The sequence below is a fragment of the Mixophyes fleayi genome, chromosome 3 (assembly GCF_038048845.1).
Source record: "Mixophyes fleayi isolate aMixFle1 chromosome 3, aMixFle1.hap1, whole genome shotgun sequence".
Taxonomy (NCBI): Eukaryota; Metazoa; Chordata; class Amphibia; order Anura; family Limnodynastidae; genus Mixophyes; species Mixophyes fleayi.
This window is the reverse complement of record NC_134404.1, coordinates 12,001,129-12,019,092: the sequence shown is the minus strand read 5'-3', so window position 1 is coordinate 12,019,092 and position 17,964 is coordinate 12,001,129. Positions and strand designations below refer to the sequence as shown.

General features: G+C 38.3%; 1 protein-coding gene and 1 pseudogene across 1 annotated transcript; one reads left to right on the top strand and one right to left on the bottom strand.

Annotated features, from left to right (window-relative positions):
- Positions 1-1,173: 1,173 nt before the first annotated feature.
- On the top strand, positions 1,174-1,292 carry LOC142146725 (5S ribosomal RNA; annotated as a pseudogene).
- Positions 1,293-7,113: 5,821 nt separating this feature from the next.
- LOC142142563 (olfactory receptor 2D3-like) lies at positions 7,114-8,043 on the bottom strand. Its single transcript, XM_075200444.1, has one exon. The coding sequence runs from the start codon at positions 8,041-8,043 to the stop codon at positions 7,114-7,116; it is 930 nt and encodes a 309-aa protein (XP_075056545.1).
- Positions 8,044-17,964: the final 9,921 nt, after the last annotated feature.

Below are 17,964 nucleotides of genomic sequence, written 5' to 3'. Positions count from 1 at the left end.
AACTGACCGTGGACATATTGACAGCTGTCAAGTCCCTTATAACACTCAGCTGGAAAACCACTTCCCTCCGTCTCTCTCTGCCCTTAAAAAACAGATATGGCACGTTGCGGCCATAGAAGAGATTACCTACCTACAGAGGCCATGTTTTTAATCAAGTTTTGGCCACATGGCAGTTTTCACATTCACCTCCGGCCTTTAGCTCTTCCATGATGACCCATGTGTGGTGAGCATGGTGTTCCTCCATGCACTTCTCCTTATTTCTCTGAACTACCTAGGCAGTATTCACCCAGCGAGTACACACATTATTCTATCTCTGTGATCCCCCCTCTCTCCCTCCCTCTTCCTGCCCAACTGTTCCCCCCTGACCTCCCTCTTAGTCTTCACTCCACTTTTTCAATACAGTTTGTTAAAATGTAAAAAACTGATCGTTCCTCATCCTGGGCTTGAGTCATTAAGGAACATATCTCTGTTTTTTGTGCGTATTGTATGCAATTCCCTTCTGCCCATGTCCAGAACAAGGACACTCAGCCGTCACTGAAAGCAGTTTTGCTGCTTATGCCAACGCAAATGACATTTTCGATGGCCTATGATTTAAGGGAGTGAACAGGGCGGGGAAAGGGCATGTGCCTGTACTCGATGCACAATGTGGGCATACCAAACTCAAGCGAATGCAGCCACGTTGGAATGAAGCTCTGCATGTGTGAAAGTTTCTTGTTTTTTTGCCGTATCTCTTGCACCAGCTAAGGGTATAGTCTAAGTCCTGGGTCAGTATTGTATGCAGCTATAACATGTGTCTGCAATCAGAGCAACTGTATAAATGTATTTTATGTACAGTAGACATGAAGGACATGGGTTCGAGAACCATCATCTCTCTAACCACTTTAAAATTACTCACAACTGTGACCCAAAAGGGTTGACATTTTTGGGCATCAAGTGTGTACACAATAACTGGCGAGGGGGTGACCCAATCAAAAACATTGATAGGGAAGAAACTAGACTAATCCTATATTTTAACTCATTAATACCACGAGGACTCAATGTGGAATATGACGTTTCATTGTAATATGGTGCCATTTTTATATACTCAGGATATTGTGTTCATACTGGTTATAAGTTGATGACTTACTAGTGTCCATGCCGCCTTTGTCCCTTTGGGTGTAGTATCTCCATGTAGAGTACGGTCATACCACCCTGGAAATGCCCAATCCCCACCGATCTTGGAAGCCAAGCAGGGTGGAGCTGGTCTAGTACCGGGATAGGTGACCTCCCGGGAACATCTGGTACAGTAGCACACATGTAGTAGATATATCCCAATACGGCGATATTGAGTATCAAGACACGTCATCTCTTATTTACCAACACATAATGCACATCTATGAATGTTTAATTTATTGTTTCCATAACTAATTGGAAAACACTATTTTCCTTCTTTTTAACTATAACTATAAATTCTTTCTATTATATAGTCTGGCTAGAGCTGGGCTCTATACAATTTAAGTCTAGGCTATTACCTTATCCATTACACTAATGGACATTATATACATACCCTTTATTGGACTAATATGTCATATTATGAGGTAATTCATCGCTGATACTAATATATACATATATATGTTAATTATATGTATATGTCAATTATATAATATTCCCCTTTGCACAGTCTCATTATTTGCCGGGTCAGATATACTTTTTATCCATCGATTTTATATATTCTTTAAATTCTACTTAACATACTTATAGGTCATACTATCTTCCCATCTGGAAGAATGTGCACTATCACTATGTTAATCAGCGCTGATACTTTTGTATGTATCCTGTATATATTATGTATATGCTAACCATGTAACATTTAAATTGTCAGCTTTATTATGTAATTATGTGCTAGCAATGGTACCATTGGGGCTTATTAATAGATGATAAGCTCTATTAGACTCACTGATCCAATGATTGGATGCATTATATAGATGACCTCACTAGGTGTCCACCTACTATCTACATTCCCTGAAGAAATCTGCGGTGCAGATGAAACGCGTTGGACACACCCACATCCGCTGACACATCAGGATATCTGGTTCTTGCGTTCCACCTTGGAACGCACTCCAACCTCCACGCAGCCCGTCTCATTATTCACATACCTTATGGGCTCCATCGGTAATCCACCGTCCGTCTAACATCTGGACCGCGGTCCCCGGATCCCGACACCTCCGGTCAGTCACCCTATTACACTCACCCTGTGGCTTGGACTTTTGTAAGTTACCGCTATTTATGCCTATTTCTCCATTAGCAGTTTTTTTCTATTACTGCCCTTTTTTTCCTTGTGGTTTTTGGATATCAAGTTTAGCAATCCAATCATTTGGGACTTCCAACATAGGGTTCATATTGGAATCCCTTTTGGACTTAATATTGACTTTTTATTGATTTTTTTGTTTTATTGCTGGGACTGTTTTTATATTATTTTTATATTGTTTTATCTCGCTGTTGCATTGTAATTCCTGCTCAATCCCCTTCATTGTATGACCATTTGCCGATTAAACCTAGGTCATCACTATTTAGAATTGGTCCTATATACCTCATCATATTCCATATGGTTTGGTCTTATATTTTAGTGGACACTCAGCTCCAAATCCATACATCTATCAGTCACACATTTGACCACATATGGTAATACCACTATCCGCTATTTTTAATAATTATTTATTATTAGGATCGGCTTGCATGTATTCACATCCATTATTGATTAGTAACTGATTAGTGTCTACTTGCAATTTGGGTAATTGAGCGCAATACATTGTGTATATAGACATGAAGGACAGCCTAATAAATGTTTTTCAACGGGAAAAAAAATTATAATTTTTTTTATATAGTTTCCATTTCTAATCATAAATGACTATATTATTGACAGGTAACATTAATTAATATTATTTTTTTCTGTGCCCTCTTTTGAGATTTCATATTCCACATATGTATTGTATGCATCCTGCAGTGTCTGGTCTAGTAGAGCAGAAACAACCTACATCCATAGTCAACACCACACGTATCTTGAGATCTGCTCCTTGCTGACTCAGGGAGTATGGAGAGTCAATTTACGTGCGAGCAACTGCGCGATGCGCTCAGTATGCATGCCTTAGTGACTCAGGCCCCCAATGTTTTATTTGGACGCAGCATAGTGATTCTATTGTATTATTTTTGTTTTTTCCAATGTTTGTATCACTACCTTCAGTATCCTGTTCCTTGAATATATCTGTTTGACCACTCAAAATAAAGAATTATAAAAAAAAGTACAGAAGAGGAGCATTTCCACCCACATGCAGAGCCGTGCACACGTTGAGATGCGTCTGGCTCCGTATTGGCACCATATGGGTCTGGTTTATGATAAGTCATCACCATGAACAAGAATGAAAGTTACACCTCTTAAAAGACATATAGGTGCGTGTTTGCAGGTCTGTGTTAGCCGCATTTGTGTAAACACACCTTTACCGCACTCAGAAAATATTATCATACCCTTCTCTCTCCCATCCTGCCACTCTAGGCACAGGTGAGTGTAAGTGTCAGATATGCGCTGACCTGCATAGGAATAATTGCGTCCGCTTGCTTTCTGAGCATGCACAGAGTGACTTCATGTAAGATACGCTACGCAAACTGACTTATATACGTCCCACTCTGCAGCAGCCTCTAAGTGTGAAACATCTGATTACACTTTCTTAAGAATTTAGGATGGATACCAGGCGATACCAATGGGGTTTATGATTGGATTTTGAAAGAGAGAACTGACAAAAGGAATAACTGACACATAGTTCAAGTTCCTTTTATTTTATCACTGAAGTAACGTAAACTGCATTAACACTGGCTGTGAGGACACCAGGCTTTTGTGCAGCCCAGACACAGCCTCATACACCAGCTATAGGAACCGGTACCTCTGTGAGTTCAGAATCAAAATTCTGAAAAACTGATTCAAGACAACTGGAAAGGTACCTTTATTTTATATAAAAATGATATATGGACATTTCCAAATCACAATGAAAAGGGTTACAGTTCCTAACACCAGGGGGTTCACTGCACAGAGCTTACTAGAATACCCTAAACTGACTATATTCACGGTTTTCTTGTAGTACTTTACTGGCCACTGAACCACACCATTCACTCCTGCAAGTCCACAGAGGCTTAGCAGATCCAGTCCTTGGCAGGCTCCTGGCCCAGTCCAACAAGAGCCGTTACCCCTAGTCAGACTATCCTAGGACAGTCTTTTAAATCTGGTCTGATTCCCATGGTAGACTAGACTGAAAGGTTTCTTGTCCCAGATATCATTATCCTGTTGGACAGCATACCTGCATAATGGAGGGCAGTTTGGTGAAATGGGGGTCCCAACGGATTGAACTGTCATTTCCGGAGAATACTAAGCCGATGGAGCCCCACTCCCTGCCTATCGCTGTCCTAGATTGTTAAACACCATGTGTCCCCCTGTTCTCTTTAGATGTTACCCTGGTTATATAACTTGGACTAGTTGTGATGTTTCTGATTACCATGTGAAATTTATGAACATGTGCTATCTGTTTAATCCTCCATTTAAAATAACTGTATTGGTAGTGTGTTTAAAGGGCATACTGGAATCGCTAGTGCAGCCTCACATTATCTTCTACTTTTTGTTGTTATAATCCAATAGGTGAAAGTGCAGAAATTTTTCTTATATTCAAGGAATGTATTTGTAACCAGAGAAGTGTTATCTCTAAAGGAATTGACAAAGACCTTGTCATCTGCCCATAGTGAGTGAGGATAGGATGCAAGGCTCTCTGGCATATATTAAAGATTGCACTGGACACATGGCTTAAATTAGTTTTATTACCAGTACCCACAGTGAGCAGCCAGACGAGTTTCTACACACCACGGGGTAAATGTCTCAAGCTCTGATTTTTTCAGCGTGTTGAAATCGCGGCAAATCGCACGTGTTAACCCGCGAATTTAGTCAAATATTTCTCAAATATATCAAGCTGCGATTTTTACCCTGATCTTCAAAATCGCTGATCATCTCTGGCGATTTGCTGCGATGTAAAACACTCCCGTGTTAGCTAACTCTCCTGCGTTGTAGCAGCGTGTTCTTTAAACACATCACTGTTACACTGTTCTGCCTATAGAGCCGTAGTTCCGGCAGCTGTAAAAAGTGTTAAAAACAGATCAAAGTTAAAAAAAAAAAAGTGTGGGGTCCCCCCTCTATTCAGTCTTAACCCTAGTGCTGCCAGACTACTGCCAGTTCCGTGAAAATCGGGAAACACTTTTGCGTGGGGTCCTCCCTATTTTCATGGAACCAGCACTAGGCAAACCAGCCGGGGTTGGAGGCACTATAGCAGGGGGACACGTTGTATGGATCCCCATGCCATAATGACAAACCAACCCCAGGCTGTTCAGCGCTGGGCTGGATTCCCTATGGAGTGGGGTCCGCCACAAAAAATGAGCGAGCACCCCCTCTAGGGACACACAGCCCAGTGCTGATAGCACTAGGGCTCTTGCTGGGCAGTGGGTGTAGGGTAATAACGGCAATAAAAGGTAAAAAAAACAAACAGACGCCAGTTTGTTTTGTGGAACAAGTCCCAGCCAGCAAGGGTGCCATAAATTGTGTGGGCATGCTGCTACTTGTATAACTCCAAACACCAGCTCACCCATGGCAGGCTGGGCATGTTGGCTCTTGGAGAACCACAAGTACCAACATGTCCTGACACCCACGGCTGGGTGGGACCTGTAGTTCCACAAACCAAATTGTTAACAAAGCCACAACACCCTCATTAAAACCACTATTATTTAATAAAAATAATAAACCCAAAATAAAGACAGTAAACACCCTCATTTACACCATATATTTTTATTAAAATTCCCTATACTCACCACTGTAGTTTTCTTCTGTCGTCAGCAGCTTTTAATCCTAAAATGGCTGTCAACCAAGTCCAAAATAAATTTGTATCCAAAGTTCGGCTTGACCAAGTCCAAAATAAATTTGTAATTTCCAAAAGTCCGGCTTGAAATGTCCAAAATAAATTTGTAGATCCAAAAGTCCTGCTTGAAATGTCACCAAAGTATTTGTAGATCCAAAAGTCCTGCTTGAAATCTCTTATCATCTTCTTGGGCACAAAGCCCCCCTTGTTGATTGCAGTCTTCAGCCAGGAGGGCCCCCTTGTTGATTGAAGTCTTCTTTGCTTCAGCTAGGAGGGCCCCATATTTGTAACATCCATGGCTCTTCTTACTTGCTTGCAGAAAAACAAACAAACAGCTGGACCGCCGCAAACAGCTACTACTAGGTAGAAGCTCTGATACACAATGAGCTTAGCCCATTGCGCTAGGTCTATTTATAGTATTAGGAAAATCACCTAATACTATAAATAGACCTAGCGCAATGTAAGTTCATTGCGTATAGTAGTTTTTACACAGTACAAGCTTAGCTCATTGCGGTAGTTCTAATTATAATATTAGGAGTTTCCCACGGTTGCAGTAAATCACCAGAGATGACCAGCGATTTTGAAGATCACACTAAAAATCACAGTTTAATACATTTGGCAACTTGGGGACTAAAATCGCAGGTTATCACCCGCAATTTGGCGCATTTTTAAAATGTTTACAAAATTGGCCCTTGATACATTTACCCCCTGATCTCCAATCTATACCAGTTCTCATCTAGTGCTAAAATTAAGACATTATTTCATAGCGCAAATGGTCATGCACCCATCTTCACCACTTTTATTCATTACAATAATCTTGGTCAGCAAAAATACAGCTCAGTTCTGCTCTTCCAGTCACTCCGGTGTTATATTAACAATTCCATTGTCCCTCTGGATAGAGCCCAGAGTCGGTAGGGTAAAATACTGCTAAGGAAATTGAGGATTTCTTTTTCTTTTTTGCCTTTGTTAGAGGTTAAAAATTGGTCAATGTTAAATAAAAAAACTATTTTAAGAAAAAAAAATATTAAACAAGCAACCAAGTATGCAATAAATGGAATTATATTACAATATACTAGTAAATCAACCTTTCAATTGATAGAAACAAAGGCAATGAACAGATGTTAAAGGTTTTACTGTAATAATGAATATTATTCAATAAACACTGAAGTTATGAAGCACATTCAACATGGTGTTACTTAGAAATAGTTAGTAATTTCCCTATATTTTTGAGAGCTCCCTGAACATCTTTATTTCTCATGCTATAAATTATAGGGTTTAACATTGGTGTGATTATGGTATAAAACACTGATGACATTTTGTCTGTAAAGTTTCCTGTGTGCTGAGGATTCATATAGATGAATATGGCTGATCCGTAGAAGAGAATCACTATGGTTAGATGTGAAACACATGTGGAAAAGGCTTTATGTCTTCTGGACCGGATCCTTAATACAGCTCTAATGATGTGAATATATGAATATAGGATGAAGGAAAGAGGAAGAAGAAGCAGTATGCAGCCACCCACAAGTTTCACAACATTTGTTAAATAAAGGTCACTACAGGATAGTTCCAGTACTGATGGAGCTTCACAAAAAAAGTGGTTAATTGTGTTAGGACCACAAAAGTTTAACTGATATAAAACAAGTATATCCACAGATGATATGATACAACCAATCAGCCACGATGTACTGATCATCTTAATACAAGCCTCTGTTTTCATAATTGTACTGTAACGCAGAGGGTTGCAGATGGCGATAAATCGATCATAGGCCATGAAAGCCAGAATGAAGCACTCTGTTTCCCCCAGGAGAAGAAAAGAGTAAACCTGAAATAAGCAGCCAGCAAATGAAATACATTTATTTCTTGTTAGAAAACCCACGAGCATCTTGGGAACAGTTATTGAAGTGTAGCAGATGTCCAGGAAAGACAGATTGGCCAGAAATAAGTACATAGGATGGTGTAGACGATGATCTGCTCTTACAGCCACTATCAGTAGAAGGTTCACTGTTATTGTGGTCATGTAAACGATCAAGAAGAAATGGAATAGTGGGAGTTGTAGGTTGGGGTCTGTTGAAAGCCCGAGAAGAATGAATTCAGTCACCTTGCTGTGATTTCCACTTTCCATATTATCTCACTTCTATTTATTTAGAGACATGTTGTACTGCAGACAAATCCACAAAATCAACAATACTATAGCGCACAGCCAATTAACAATAAGTGTAGATGACAATATTAAATATAAATTGGGTCACATATGCATATATGTACATACTACAATGATCTATATCAAATAATGTACTTGACCACATATGATGTAACCATAGATACAAATAGTGGAAGAGAAACAATATACTCAAGGTGTCCCTATTTAGATGTCTTTGTGTTGAGTCCTATAAAGTCTCTATATTCCAGGTGTATCTCAAATATGTCCAACACCATGCATAGCATGCCCACAATGGCGGATCCGTATGGAAATTTATGTAAGAAAGAACCCACAATCAGCATCCGATATACATACCCCAAATGGAGAAAATCCGCTACTTAGACATAAAAGATGAAAGTCGCTTCTATCCCTGTGTAGTTGGAAAAAGGCAACTGGCGATGTTGACTATCAGAACCGATGTAGGTGGGACGAATGCACACGTAGAACGCCACGCTCGTGAAACCAACTTCTTCCACGAAGCTGACAAGCGGGACAGCCGATTCCAAATACAAGTAGCTTTATTGAAACAAATGTTCATAACAACTGTCACAATCAACAGTGTATGTTGTACAGGTTCCGTAAAGCCACCTGACTGGTTAATAGAAAGATGAATGCAACAGCTCAACGCGTTTCATTCTAATGATCAGAACATTTTCAAGAGCAATAGCGTAGTATAGATTACCTGCATTAAATACATCCTCATTAATTGCTTGCCTAACGTGATAGGTCATACTATATGTATCCCAAAACAATCATGAGGACATTAAAATCTACACCAACAATAATATACATTCTAATCAGTAAATAAAATAACAATATTTCTAAAACACACCTTGAATAGTGATTGTAAATGTTTAACTAAATACTCTGATACATAAGATATATTTCTACACAAATGGACTGCAGAGTGCTTATCTAATTAGTCACAAATAAACTACATATTATTATCAAGTGGACCATGAAATGCATCCCATATAATTACTAAACTATGTCGCACACGTACCTGTTGCTACTAGCAATCTAACTATATAATTAAAAATGTTCTCTCATGAATGTAATAATAAAATGGCATACATGTACATAAAACAGACATAATATTATATAATGAATATACACATGTGCACGCATCCTAAATAGTATCATAAAGATATAAAATTAAAAAAAAAAATAATAATAATAAAAAAAAAATATAAAAATAAAAATAAACTAAATATTAAAAAAAGTAATATATTACTATTATAGCCAGTAATATTCCTACTAAACATATAGAAATTAAATCGATCATAGGCCATGAAAGCCAGAATGAAGCACTCTGTTTCACCAAGAAGAAGAAAAGAATAAACCTGAAATAAGCAGCCAGCAAATGAAATACTTTTATTTCTTGTTAGAAAATACCTGAGTGCATTGGGAACAGTTATTGAAGTGTAGCAGATGTCCAGGAAAGACAGATTGGCCAGAAAAATATACATATAACTGTGCAGACGATGATCTCCGCTTACAGCCACTATCAGCAGAAGGTTCCCTGTTATTGTCATCATGTAAATGATCAAGAAGAATTGAAAGAGTGGGAGTTGTATGTTGGGATTTGTTGAAAGCCCGAGAAGAATGAATGCTGTCACCTTGCTGTGATTTCCACTTTCCATATTATGCTACTTCTATTTGTATAGAGACATGTTGTACTGCAGATAAATTAACAAGAATCAGAATTGAAGAACATTCATATTCAGTGTAACATATAAAATAAAATCTCATCTATACAAATTCCATAAGCTTGGAAGTCAAACAGAGCCTAAAATGCATTTTTCAATGTGGAACAGTTAGACCTTGACATGTAGCAGTCAGTTGAGGCTCCATCCCCTGAAGACTCCACCATTACCTTCAGTATGCTGAAAGCTAGAGGTTCCCAAGTGCAGCACCTAAGTGAGAGGCTAAAGTGCTTGGATCTAGATTCCTTAAAGATTCTGTATACAGGCAGAGTTTGACTGGGGCGGTACACCTGTCAAACCGTAATGCAGGTGTCCTAAGGCGGGCTCAGGGAGGACAGAAACCTCCCGTGGAGCAGATAATCACGAGATTATCAGATCTTGTGAGACTTAGAGCTCCTTGGCTTGCTCTGCAGTCTGTGTCCTATGCAATGACTGGGAGCAGCTATCAGCTCCCTCCTGCTAACCAGAGCTAGATTAACGCTCGGGGGGCCCTGAGTATTTAAGACAGGGAGCCCCTATTATGTAACATGGTTATCATTTTGGACAAATGTTAGACAAATACACAGACAATACTGTGTGCAATACTGTTAGTTGCACGCGACTCTGTCTTCACAAGCAGTACAGTGTGAAGCGGGACATACCTCCCAACTGTCATTGTAGTCGGACCAAATCTCCCTAAATGAGACAGTCACCAAAATTCGGCACTTCCCCACCAGATTCAGGACAGTTGGCAGACGGTCCTGCGCTCTCCTACCTGTCTTGTCACTTTCACCACCTGTGGCTGCAGGTGTCTTTAGTTCAGTTGCTGCTTGTCTGGATACTGGAATGTTGGAGGCCCTATTTGGAAAAAAAATTGGGTACATGTAATTTAAAAAACTCCAACCCGCCCTGGGGGTAAATGTATTAACCTCCGGATTGTTCAACAATCCAGAGGTTAATACATTTACCCCCTGGTGTTTAATTAATACAACCCATGTTTTATAATTAGAACTCCCTCCAGCACCAACATTAAAATACTAGTATTCACATTTAATATAGATAGCTGCTGATGATAAATAAACCTATTTCCCTCCTTCCAAACAACCCCAGCAATAAATTAAATAGCATTTACGCTTAATAAATATACCTATTTCCCACAAACATCACTGCCATTAAATAATTCATATTCACATTTAATAAATATACATTTTTCCCCAAACAGCCCCACTTTCAATTAATAGTCCCCAAACCACCCCAGCATTAAATCAAAGGTCCAATCACCACATCTTAAATTGCTAGGCCCCAATATTAAATTAAATTGACCCACATCACCCCACAAATAAAATAGCACCAATTAAATTATTAGCCCCCACCTAAACTTCACCATTAAATTAATAGTCTACCTCCCACAATATATTAATATTCTCCTCCTTCCCTCATGCCTGAGTACATGCCCCCAATTGATATTATGCCACACAGTAGTGCCCACAAATAATATTATGCCACATAGTAGTGCCCAAAAATCATGTTATACCACACGTAGTGCCACAAATCATATTATACCACACGGTAGTGCCCCAAATCACATTATACCACACAGTAGTGCCCCAAATCATATTATGCCACAATAGTGCCCCCAGTTGATATTATGCCACAATAGTGACCCCAAATCATATTATGCCACACAGTTATGCCCTAAAATCATGTCATGCCACACAGTAGTGCCCCAAATCATATTATTGGTACTTTTGTTTATTGTTCTGTACTGTTATACCCTGTATAGTCTACTGTTTGCACTATGTGCGGCGCTGCGGAAACCTTGTGGCGCCTAACAAATAAATGATAATAATAATAATAATAATAATAATATGCCACACAGTAGTGCCCCAAATTGATATTATGTCTCAATAGTGCCCCCAGTTGATATTATGCCACAATAGTGCCCCAAAATCTTATTATACCACACAGTCGTGCCCCAAATCATATACCACACAGTAGTGCCCCAAATCATATTATGCCAGATTAGTGCCCCCAGTTGATATTATGCCACAATAGTGCCCCCAAATCATATTATGCCACACAACAGTGCCCCAAAATCATATTATGCCACACAGTAGTCCCTCAAATTATATTATGCCAGAATAGTGCCCCAGTTTATATTATGCCACAATAGTGCCCCCAAGTCATATTATGCCACACAGTAGTGGCCCAAATCATATTATCCCCCATTTTCTGTGTGGCATCCTCTCTGCCATGTAGTCATGTGCCAGGTTCCTGGGGTGGAGCCAGACACCAGGAAGTTTCAACCAGTCTGGCCCTGAGTCCCAGCAAGTCTTATCAGCCAGGGCAAACTGGAACAATTCCACATTAGAATTTCATTGACGATAATGGCAATGTTTTTATTGCGGCTGAAAGTCTTCTTAGCCAGCAGCAAGCGGCCAGCTGATTGGAAAGTTTGGGGAAGATGAACAACTTATTCATGTTGATTTATTGAACTTCTGAACAAAATCACCCATTGATAGTATGCTATTAAAATAGAAATATCTATAATCATCAGAAGTCAAAAACCAATGCTTTTAAAGGGAAACTATGATCAACATTTATTCTTAAATACGTTTTTAGTGTTTTACTCATAGAAACAGGGACATTTGAAGTTTTTTTAAAATACATTGGCGCATTATAGGAAAATATTATTACAATCTCATCTATATGTTTTTCTAATGAATAAAATGTACATATACTGAACTTTATACATCCTCCAGGATACAATTTAAAATTCTGCTCACAACCGCCATGCCTTACATAATGCTACCTAATATTCATTCTTCTCTATACGTCTCCATCAATGCTCTTAAATCGGTCAAAGACATTTCATGTCACCTTGTGGCGAGAGCAGGGTGGCTGACATAGGTATTTCACATAGGTTGTATAATTTCTTTGCCTATATGGCGGTTTCAGTACTGTCCAATTAGCCTACAGAAAGTCTCCAATGTAATGTCAGTTCTCTATGAATCCTATGACAAGAAGTTGATGTATTTAGTTTGTCCAGCTTCACCTGTGAAAATCATTCTATGCAGTATTTTCTTTAAAAATAAAATATAAAAAAAAATTGTGAAAATTTGATGAAGACATCATCTGGGAAACCTCTCACCGGTGTTGTCAACACTTGAAAACATATTTCACTGACAATATTGTAAAAAAATTTAAAAATGTACTAGTAGCTAGTATTATTGCTAACACCTTGCCAATCTGTACCAAACTGGGTCCAGATCTGAAGGATCTGAGATTGTTAAAAGAGTGCTCAAAACTTTAACTAACATCAACATCACTGTTCTGGCCCTTACATTTGTAACATTTTAGTTTCAGAAGATCTTCTAATATTTATTATTATCTACTTTTTTCTTGCTAATGGGTGGAAATTTGACTTAGTTTTTTGCTTAAAATGTTATTTTTTGAAAAATCAGATCAAACAAAAGCAAAAAACATTATCAATATGAAAATAGCCACATCTGCTCATTTAACGATTAACACTGTGGAAATGTAGCTTTTAAGAAAGCATACTGGAAAGGACGGGGGAGTTGGTGTCCGAGGAGAGTGTGGATGGGTTCACCATTTCATAAAAACATGGGGCCCGTATCACATAGTATTTATGTTTTTGGCTCAGTATACTGACAACCTGAGAAGGATGAGAGATTGAAAGGTCCAAGGATATTTAGGTATTTGTTGCTCTTATGGTGGTTGTGCTTGTTGACCCAGAAGTAGGCAATATTAGTGCAATTCCAGCAGATATGGAAAATTGTTCTCCTGTTTCCACAATCTCATCATCGGTTTGGTGTTAGAAGTGGGAAAACATTCTGGAAAATGATCACCACTTGTAATTTCTACCTGTAGTAGATTTTAGATGCTGTTTCTTTAATTCAGGTAGAAATGGATCTTGTGTCAATATCCTCTCTAGTGTCTTCACAACATGATTCACCCTAAGTCCCTCTCCCATTCTTTTTACAGACGTAATTTACTGATGATTGGTTGCCCAGGCTGTCAATCACATTGCTTTTCTGTTGTGTTTTTAGTAACTCGTTAACTTCTTATGAAACCCTAAGTTATTTAATGTTATCTTTATACCCCTTTTTCTTCAGGATAAATTGCAACAATTTGACAGTGTAGCTACTTTCTGATAGATATGCAATCAATAATATAATAAAGACCATTTCCTAATTTAGCACAAAAGCTGAATGTATTTAATAGTTAGTTGCAAATATAAATACATAAATAATTATTGATTTTTATCAATACATAACCATACTTATTATCTAGTATAATAATGTAATAGTTTATGCTTGAAACTTATATAGTAGTGTAGATTGGTTTTAAATATTATTATATTATTTTCATGAAGTATTCTGTTACAATTTAATGGTGATGATGATGACCTATAATATTTTTGTAATTAATAGCAATGCATTTTCAATTTTCTAGTTATTCTTATTTTACTATAATTTTATTTTTCTTATGCAAAAACAGAATAAAATATCCAGATTAAAGTTTTTAATCCATATAACTGAATTTTAATATTAAATGTATATGTTGTAAAACATGACATTTTAGTGAGCTATTGGGTGTAGTTAATTTTCTGACTTATTCAGCAAGTAGCCTGACCACAAGTGATATTGGCTGAATGGAGAGAATCATTTACAACTGTACTGCAGTGTCTGGCGTCCTTGTCAGATTTGTAGATACACGCCCTGTGTTATCTATATAAAAGTTACTTTAAGAGAACTATATTGAGAAATATTGCTAAACTTGGCAATTTTTAAAAAGGTTATGTATCATGTACACTGTATGTTGCATCTTATGGTGGCCCATAGATTGTAAGCTTTCGAGCAGGGTTCTCTTACCTCTCTGTATGTATGTATTACCCAGTATTGTCTTATCAATGTTTGTTCCCAATTGTAAAGCGCTACGGAATTTGATGGCGCTATATAAATAAATGTTGATGATGATGATTTGTAGAATTCTGTGTAAGTTTAAGTCAGAAGTCAAAGTGGGGGTGTATAGTATGCTATACTGTCACTTCTTTTACTGCTTTCATTGTAACACTTCCAGACACTTACATTATATATATATATATATATATATATATATATATATATATATATATATACACACATTATACACATATATACATACATACATACACAGTGGTGGAAGTGGGGGTGTATGTGGTGGTACACCATAACGCCACTTCTTCTACTCCTTTCATTGTAAATTCCATTCACTTCCATTCCTATTACATTTTCATACCACCACTGGGTTACACAATATAGTATCTGTACAAATACACAAAGAGATCCTAGTTTCAAATAAGAAAGAGGAAAGAAGAGACAGGCTTTGAATATCAATGCAAAGGGCCGATTCAATTACTAGTGTTGTGCTGCCGGATATCATAAAGATGTACAGATGAACACATCTCTGCATACTATGATACCCCAACATACCAGATTTTCCTGTGCACAAATATAGTGTGAGAGGAAGAATCTGCAATGTTGCTTAGCCTTGGAGAGCCTTAGGGCAAGATTTACTAAGCTGCGGGTTTGAAAAAGTGGGGATGTTGCCTATAGCAACCAATCAGATTCTAGCTTTCATTTATTTAGTACCTTCTACAAAATGAAAGCTAGAATCTGATTGGTTGCTATAGGCAACATCCCCACTTTTTCAAACCCGCAGCTTAGTAAATCTAGCCCTTAGTGTCATTCTGGATTCACTCAAGGCACATGAGTAATTGCATCAGCCTATAAGCCTTTACTCTACTCCATATCCCTCGCTGTCACTTGTCTCAGGAAGTGATACAATAAGGAATACCTTTGTGATGCCCAGACACTACGTTGAAAGTGGTAAATAAGGTCCAGGGTTCCAATAAAACAATGTATAATTTAGTCAGCTTTGTTACAGAGAGATAATTTTGGTCATTATCATAATATAAAATGCTCACTCTGTTCCTGGTGAATCTGGTGAAATAATGGAAAAGTTGCTATGATTTATTTGCCAGTTGAGAAATGGTCAGACGTTACTCCAACTGCTGAGAAGATGAGATGCAGTCAAATCTCAATGCAGAGACTGTCAATATGTTTACAGATGTTCTTCTTGTATTGCTCTTATAAATTTTACCTATTATTCTCCTTGCGGATTGACACACAGCATGCTCGTTACTCTAAATCCCAACAGAAGAAAACAATTGGGCTTCTACACCAGGGGATTTTACTTTTTGAACAAAATGTACATTCTGCAAACAACCTCCCTAAAGAATACCAAATGGAGAGAACTTATTTTCTTCCAGAGAGAAAAAAATCAATCTGATGGACATTTTTTACTGGTTGCCTGCAAATTTACAAAACAAAGCAAAAACTAGAGATGTAACATCAAGGTAAACATTATAAGGGAAATAAACCATAGTAAAATATTTATGTTCATGCTATTCTGTAAAAATAATCTCTCTTTTATGTTCACAAAGGAAAGGGTAACAGGTAATAACAGCCAGGGGGTTCACTGTACAGAGACTCTACTGGACTTCTCTAAAGGGGCTATAGTCACTGTTCCCCTGGAATACTGTCCCAGCCACTGAGCCACAACATTTACTCCTCTGCCAGGAAGGTAGCAAAGAACACGAAGATCTTTGCAGATCCGTTCCTTGCACATACCTGTCCCAGTCCAATAGGAGCCCTAGCCCATGTAATCAGCCTGTCGAAAATAGGATGTAGAACAGAGACTGGATGGCCATGCTACCTCTTTTAAATCTGGTCTGTTTGTCAAGGTGGTGGGCCCTCAGTGAGGGCTGGTCAAACATTTAATTTCCCCGCATGATTGGGTACCTGCTTAATGAAGGGTGGCCATGATATAACAAAATGGGAGGTCCTGGCTGATGGAACTGTCACTTGCCACAAGAAATAAGCCAATGGAAATTCATTCCCTGTTCATCACTGTCCTATATATTCAAACACCAGGTGCCACCCTAGATGTTACCCTTTTTATATAAATTGGAATAGCTGTGATGTTTTTGATTATCATTGTGCTAACTGCTTATTCCTTCATTTTTATTTTTACTTGTGATAAGTGACTCTGTTGTTGTTGTTTTTTAACGTGATATAGATAAAATATGAGTAGTAGCTTTGTATAACCCTTACAGCCTTTAATTTCTGGTATACCTGACTAGGTGAGAATCTTATTCTGAATAGTGTAACAGTGCAGTAGTAATAGGGCCGTATACATCTGTCAATGAACAGCCTTTAGTTGCGGCTTGTCTGGATCCTCGAATGTTGAGCACCCTATCATCATCATCACCATTTATTTATATAGTGCCACTGATTCCGCAGCGTTGTACAGAGAGCTCATTCACATCAGTCCCTGCCCCATTGGAGCTTACAGTCTAAATTCCCTAATATACACAGACAGACAGAGAGAGACTAGGGTCAATTTTTATAGCAGTCAATTAACCTACTAGTATGTTTTTGGAGTGTGGGAGGAAACCGGAGCACCCGGAGGAAACCCACGCAAACACGGGGAGAACATACAAACTCCACACAGATAAGGCAATGGTCGGGAATTGAACTCATGACCCCAGCGCTGTGAGGCAGAAGTGCTAAACACTTAGCCACCGTGCTGCCCAATGTTGAATGTTGAGCACCCTATGTGTAAAAAAAATGGGTACATTTAGAAAATTACAACCAGCCCAGACGTTAAATCAATAGCACCCACGATTAATTATTAGGCCTTCTTCCAGCCCCAACATTAAAATAATTGTATTCCCATTTAATAAATAAATCTATTTCCCTTTCTTCCAAACCACCCCAGCAATAAATTAATAGTATTTACATTTCATAAATATACCTATTTCCTGCAACCATCATTGCCATTAAATATTCCATAGTCACATTTAATAAAGAGACCCCATTCTCCCCAAACTCCCCCTACATTCAATAGTCCCCAAACCATCCTATCTTAAATGAATAGTCCCCACTATTACATTGCCCCTCTATCACCGCACAAACAAAATAGCACCCATTAATGAGACGCCACCTGCCGCACACACACTACATTTCCAAAAGCCTCCTGTGCCATCACACACAAATTACTGTGCCCCTTCATCATCACCATGCTGTGCCTC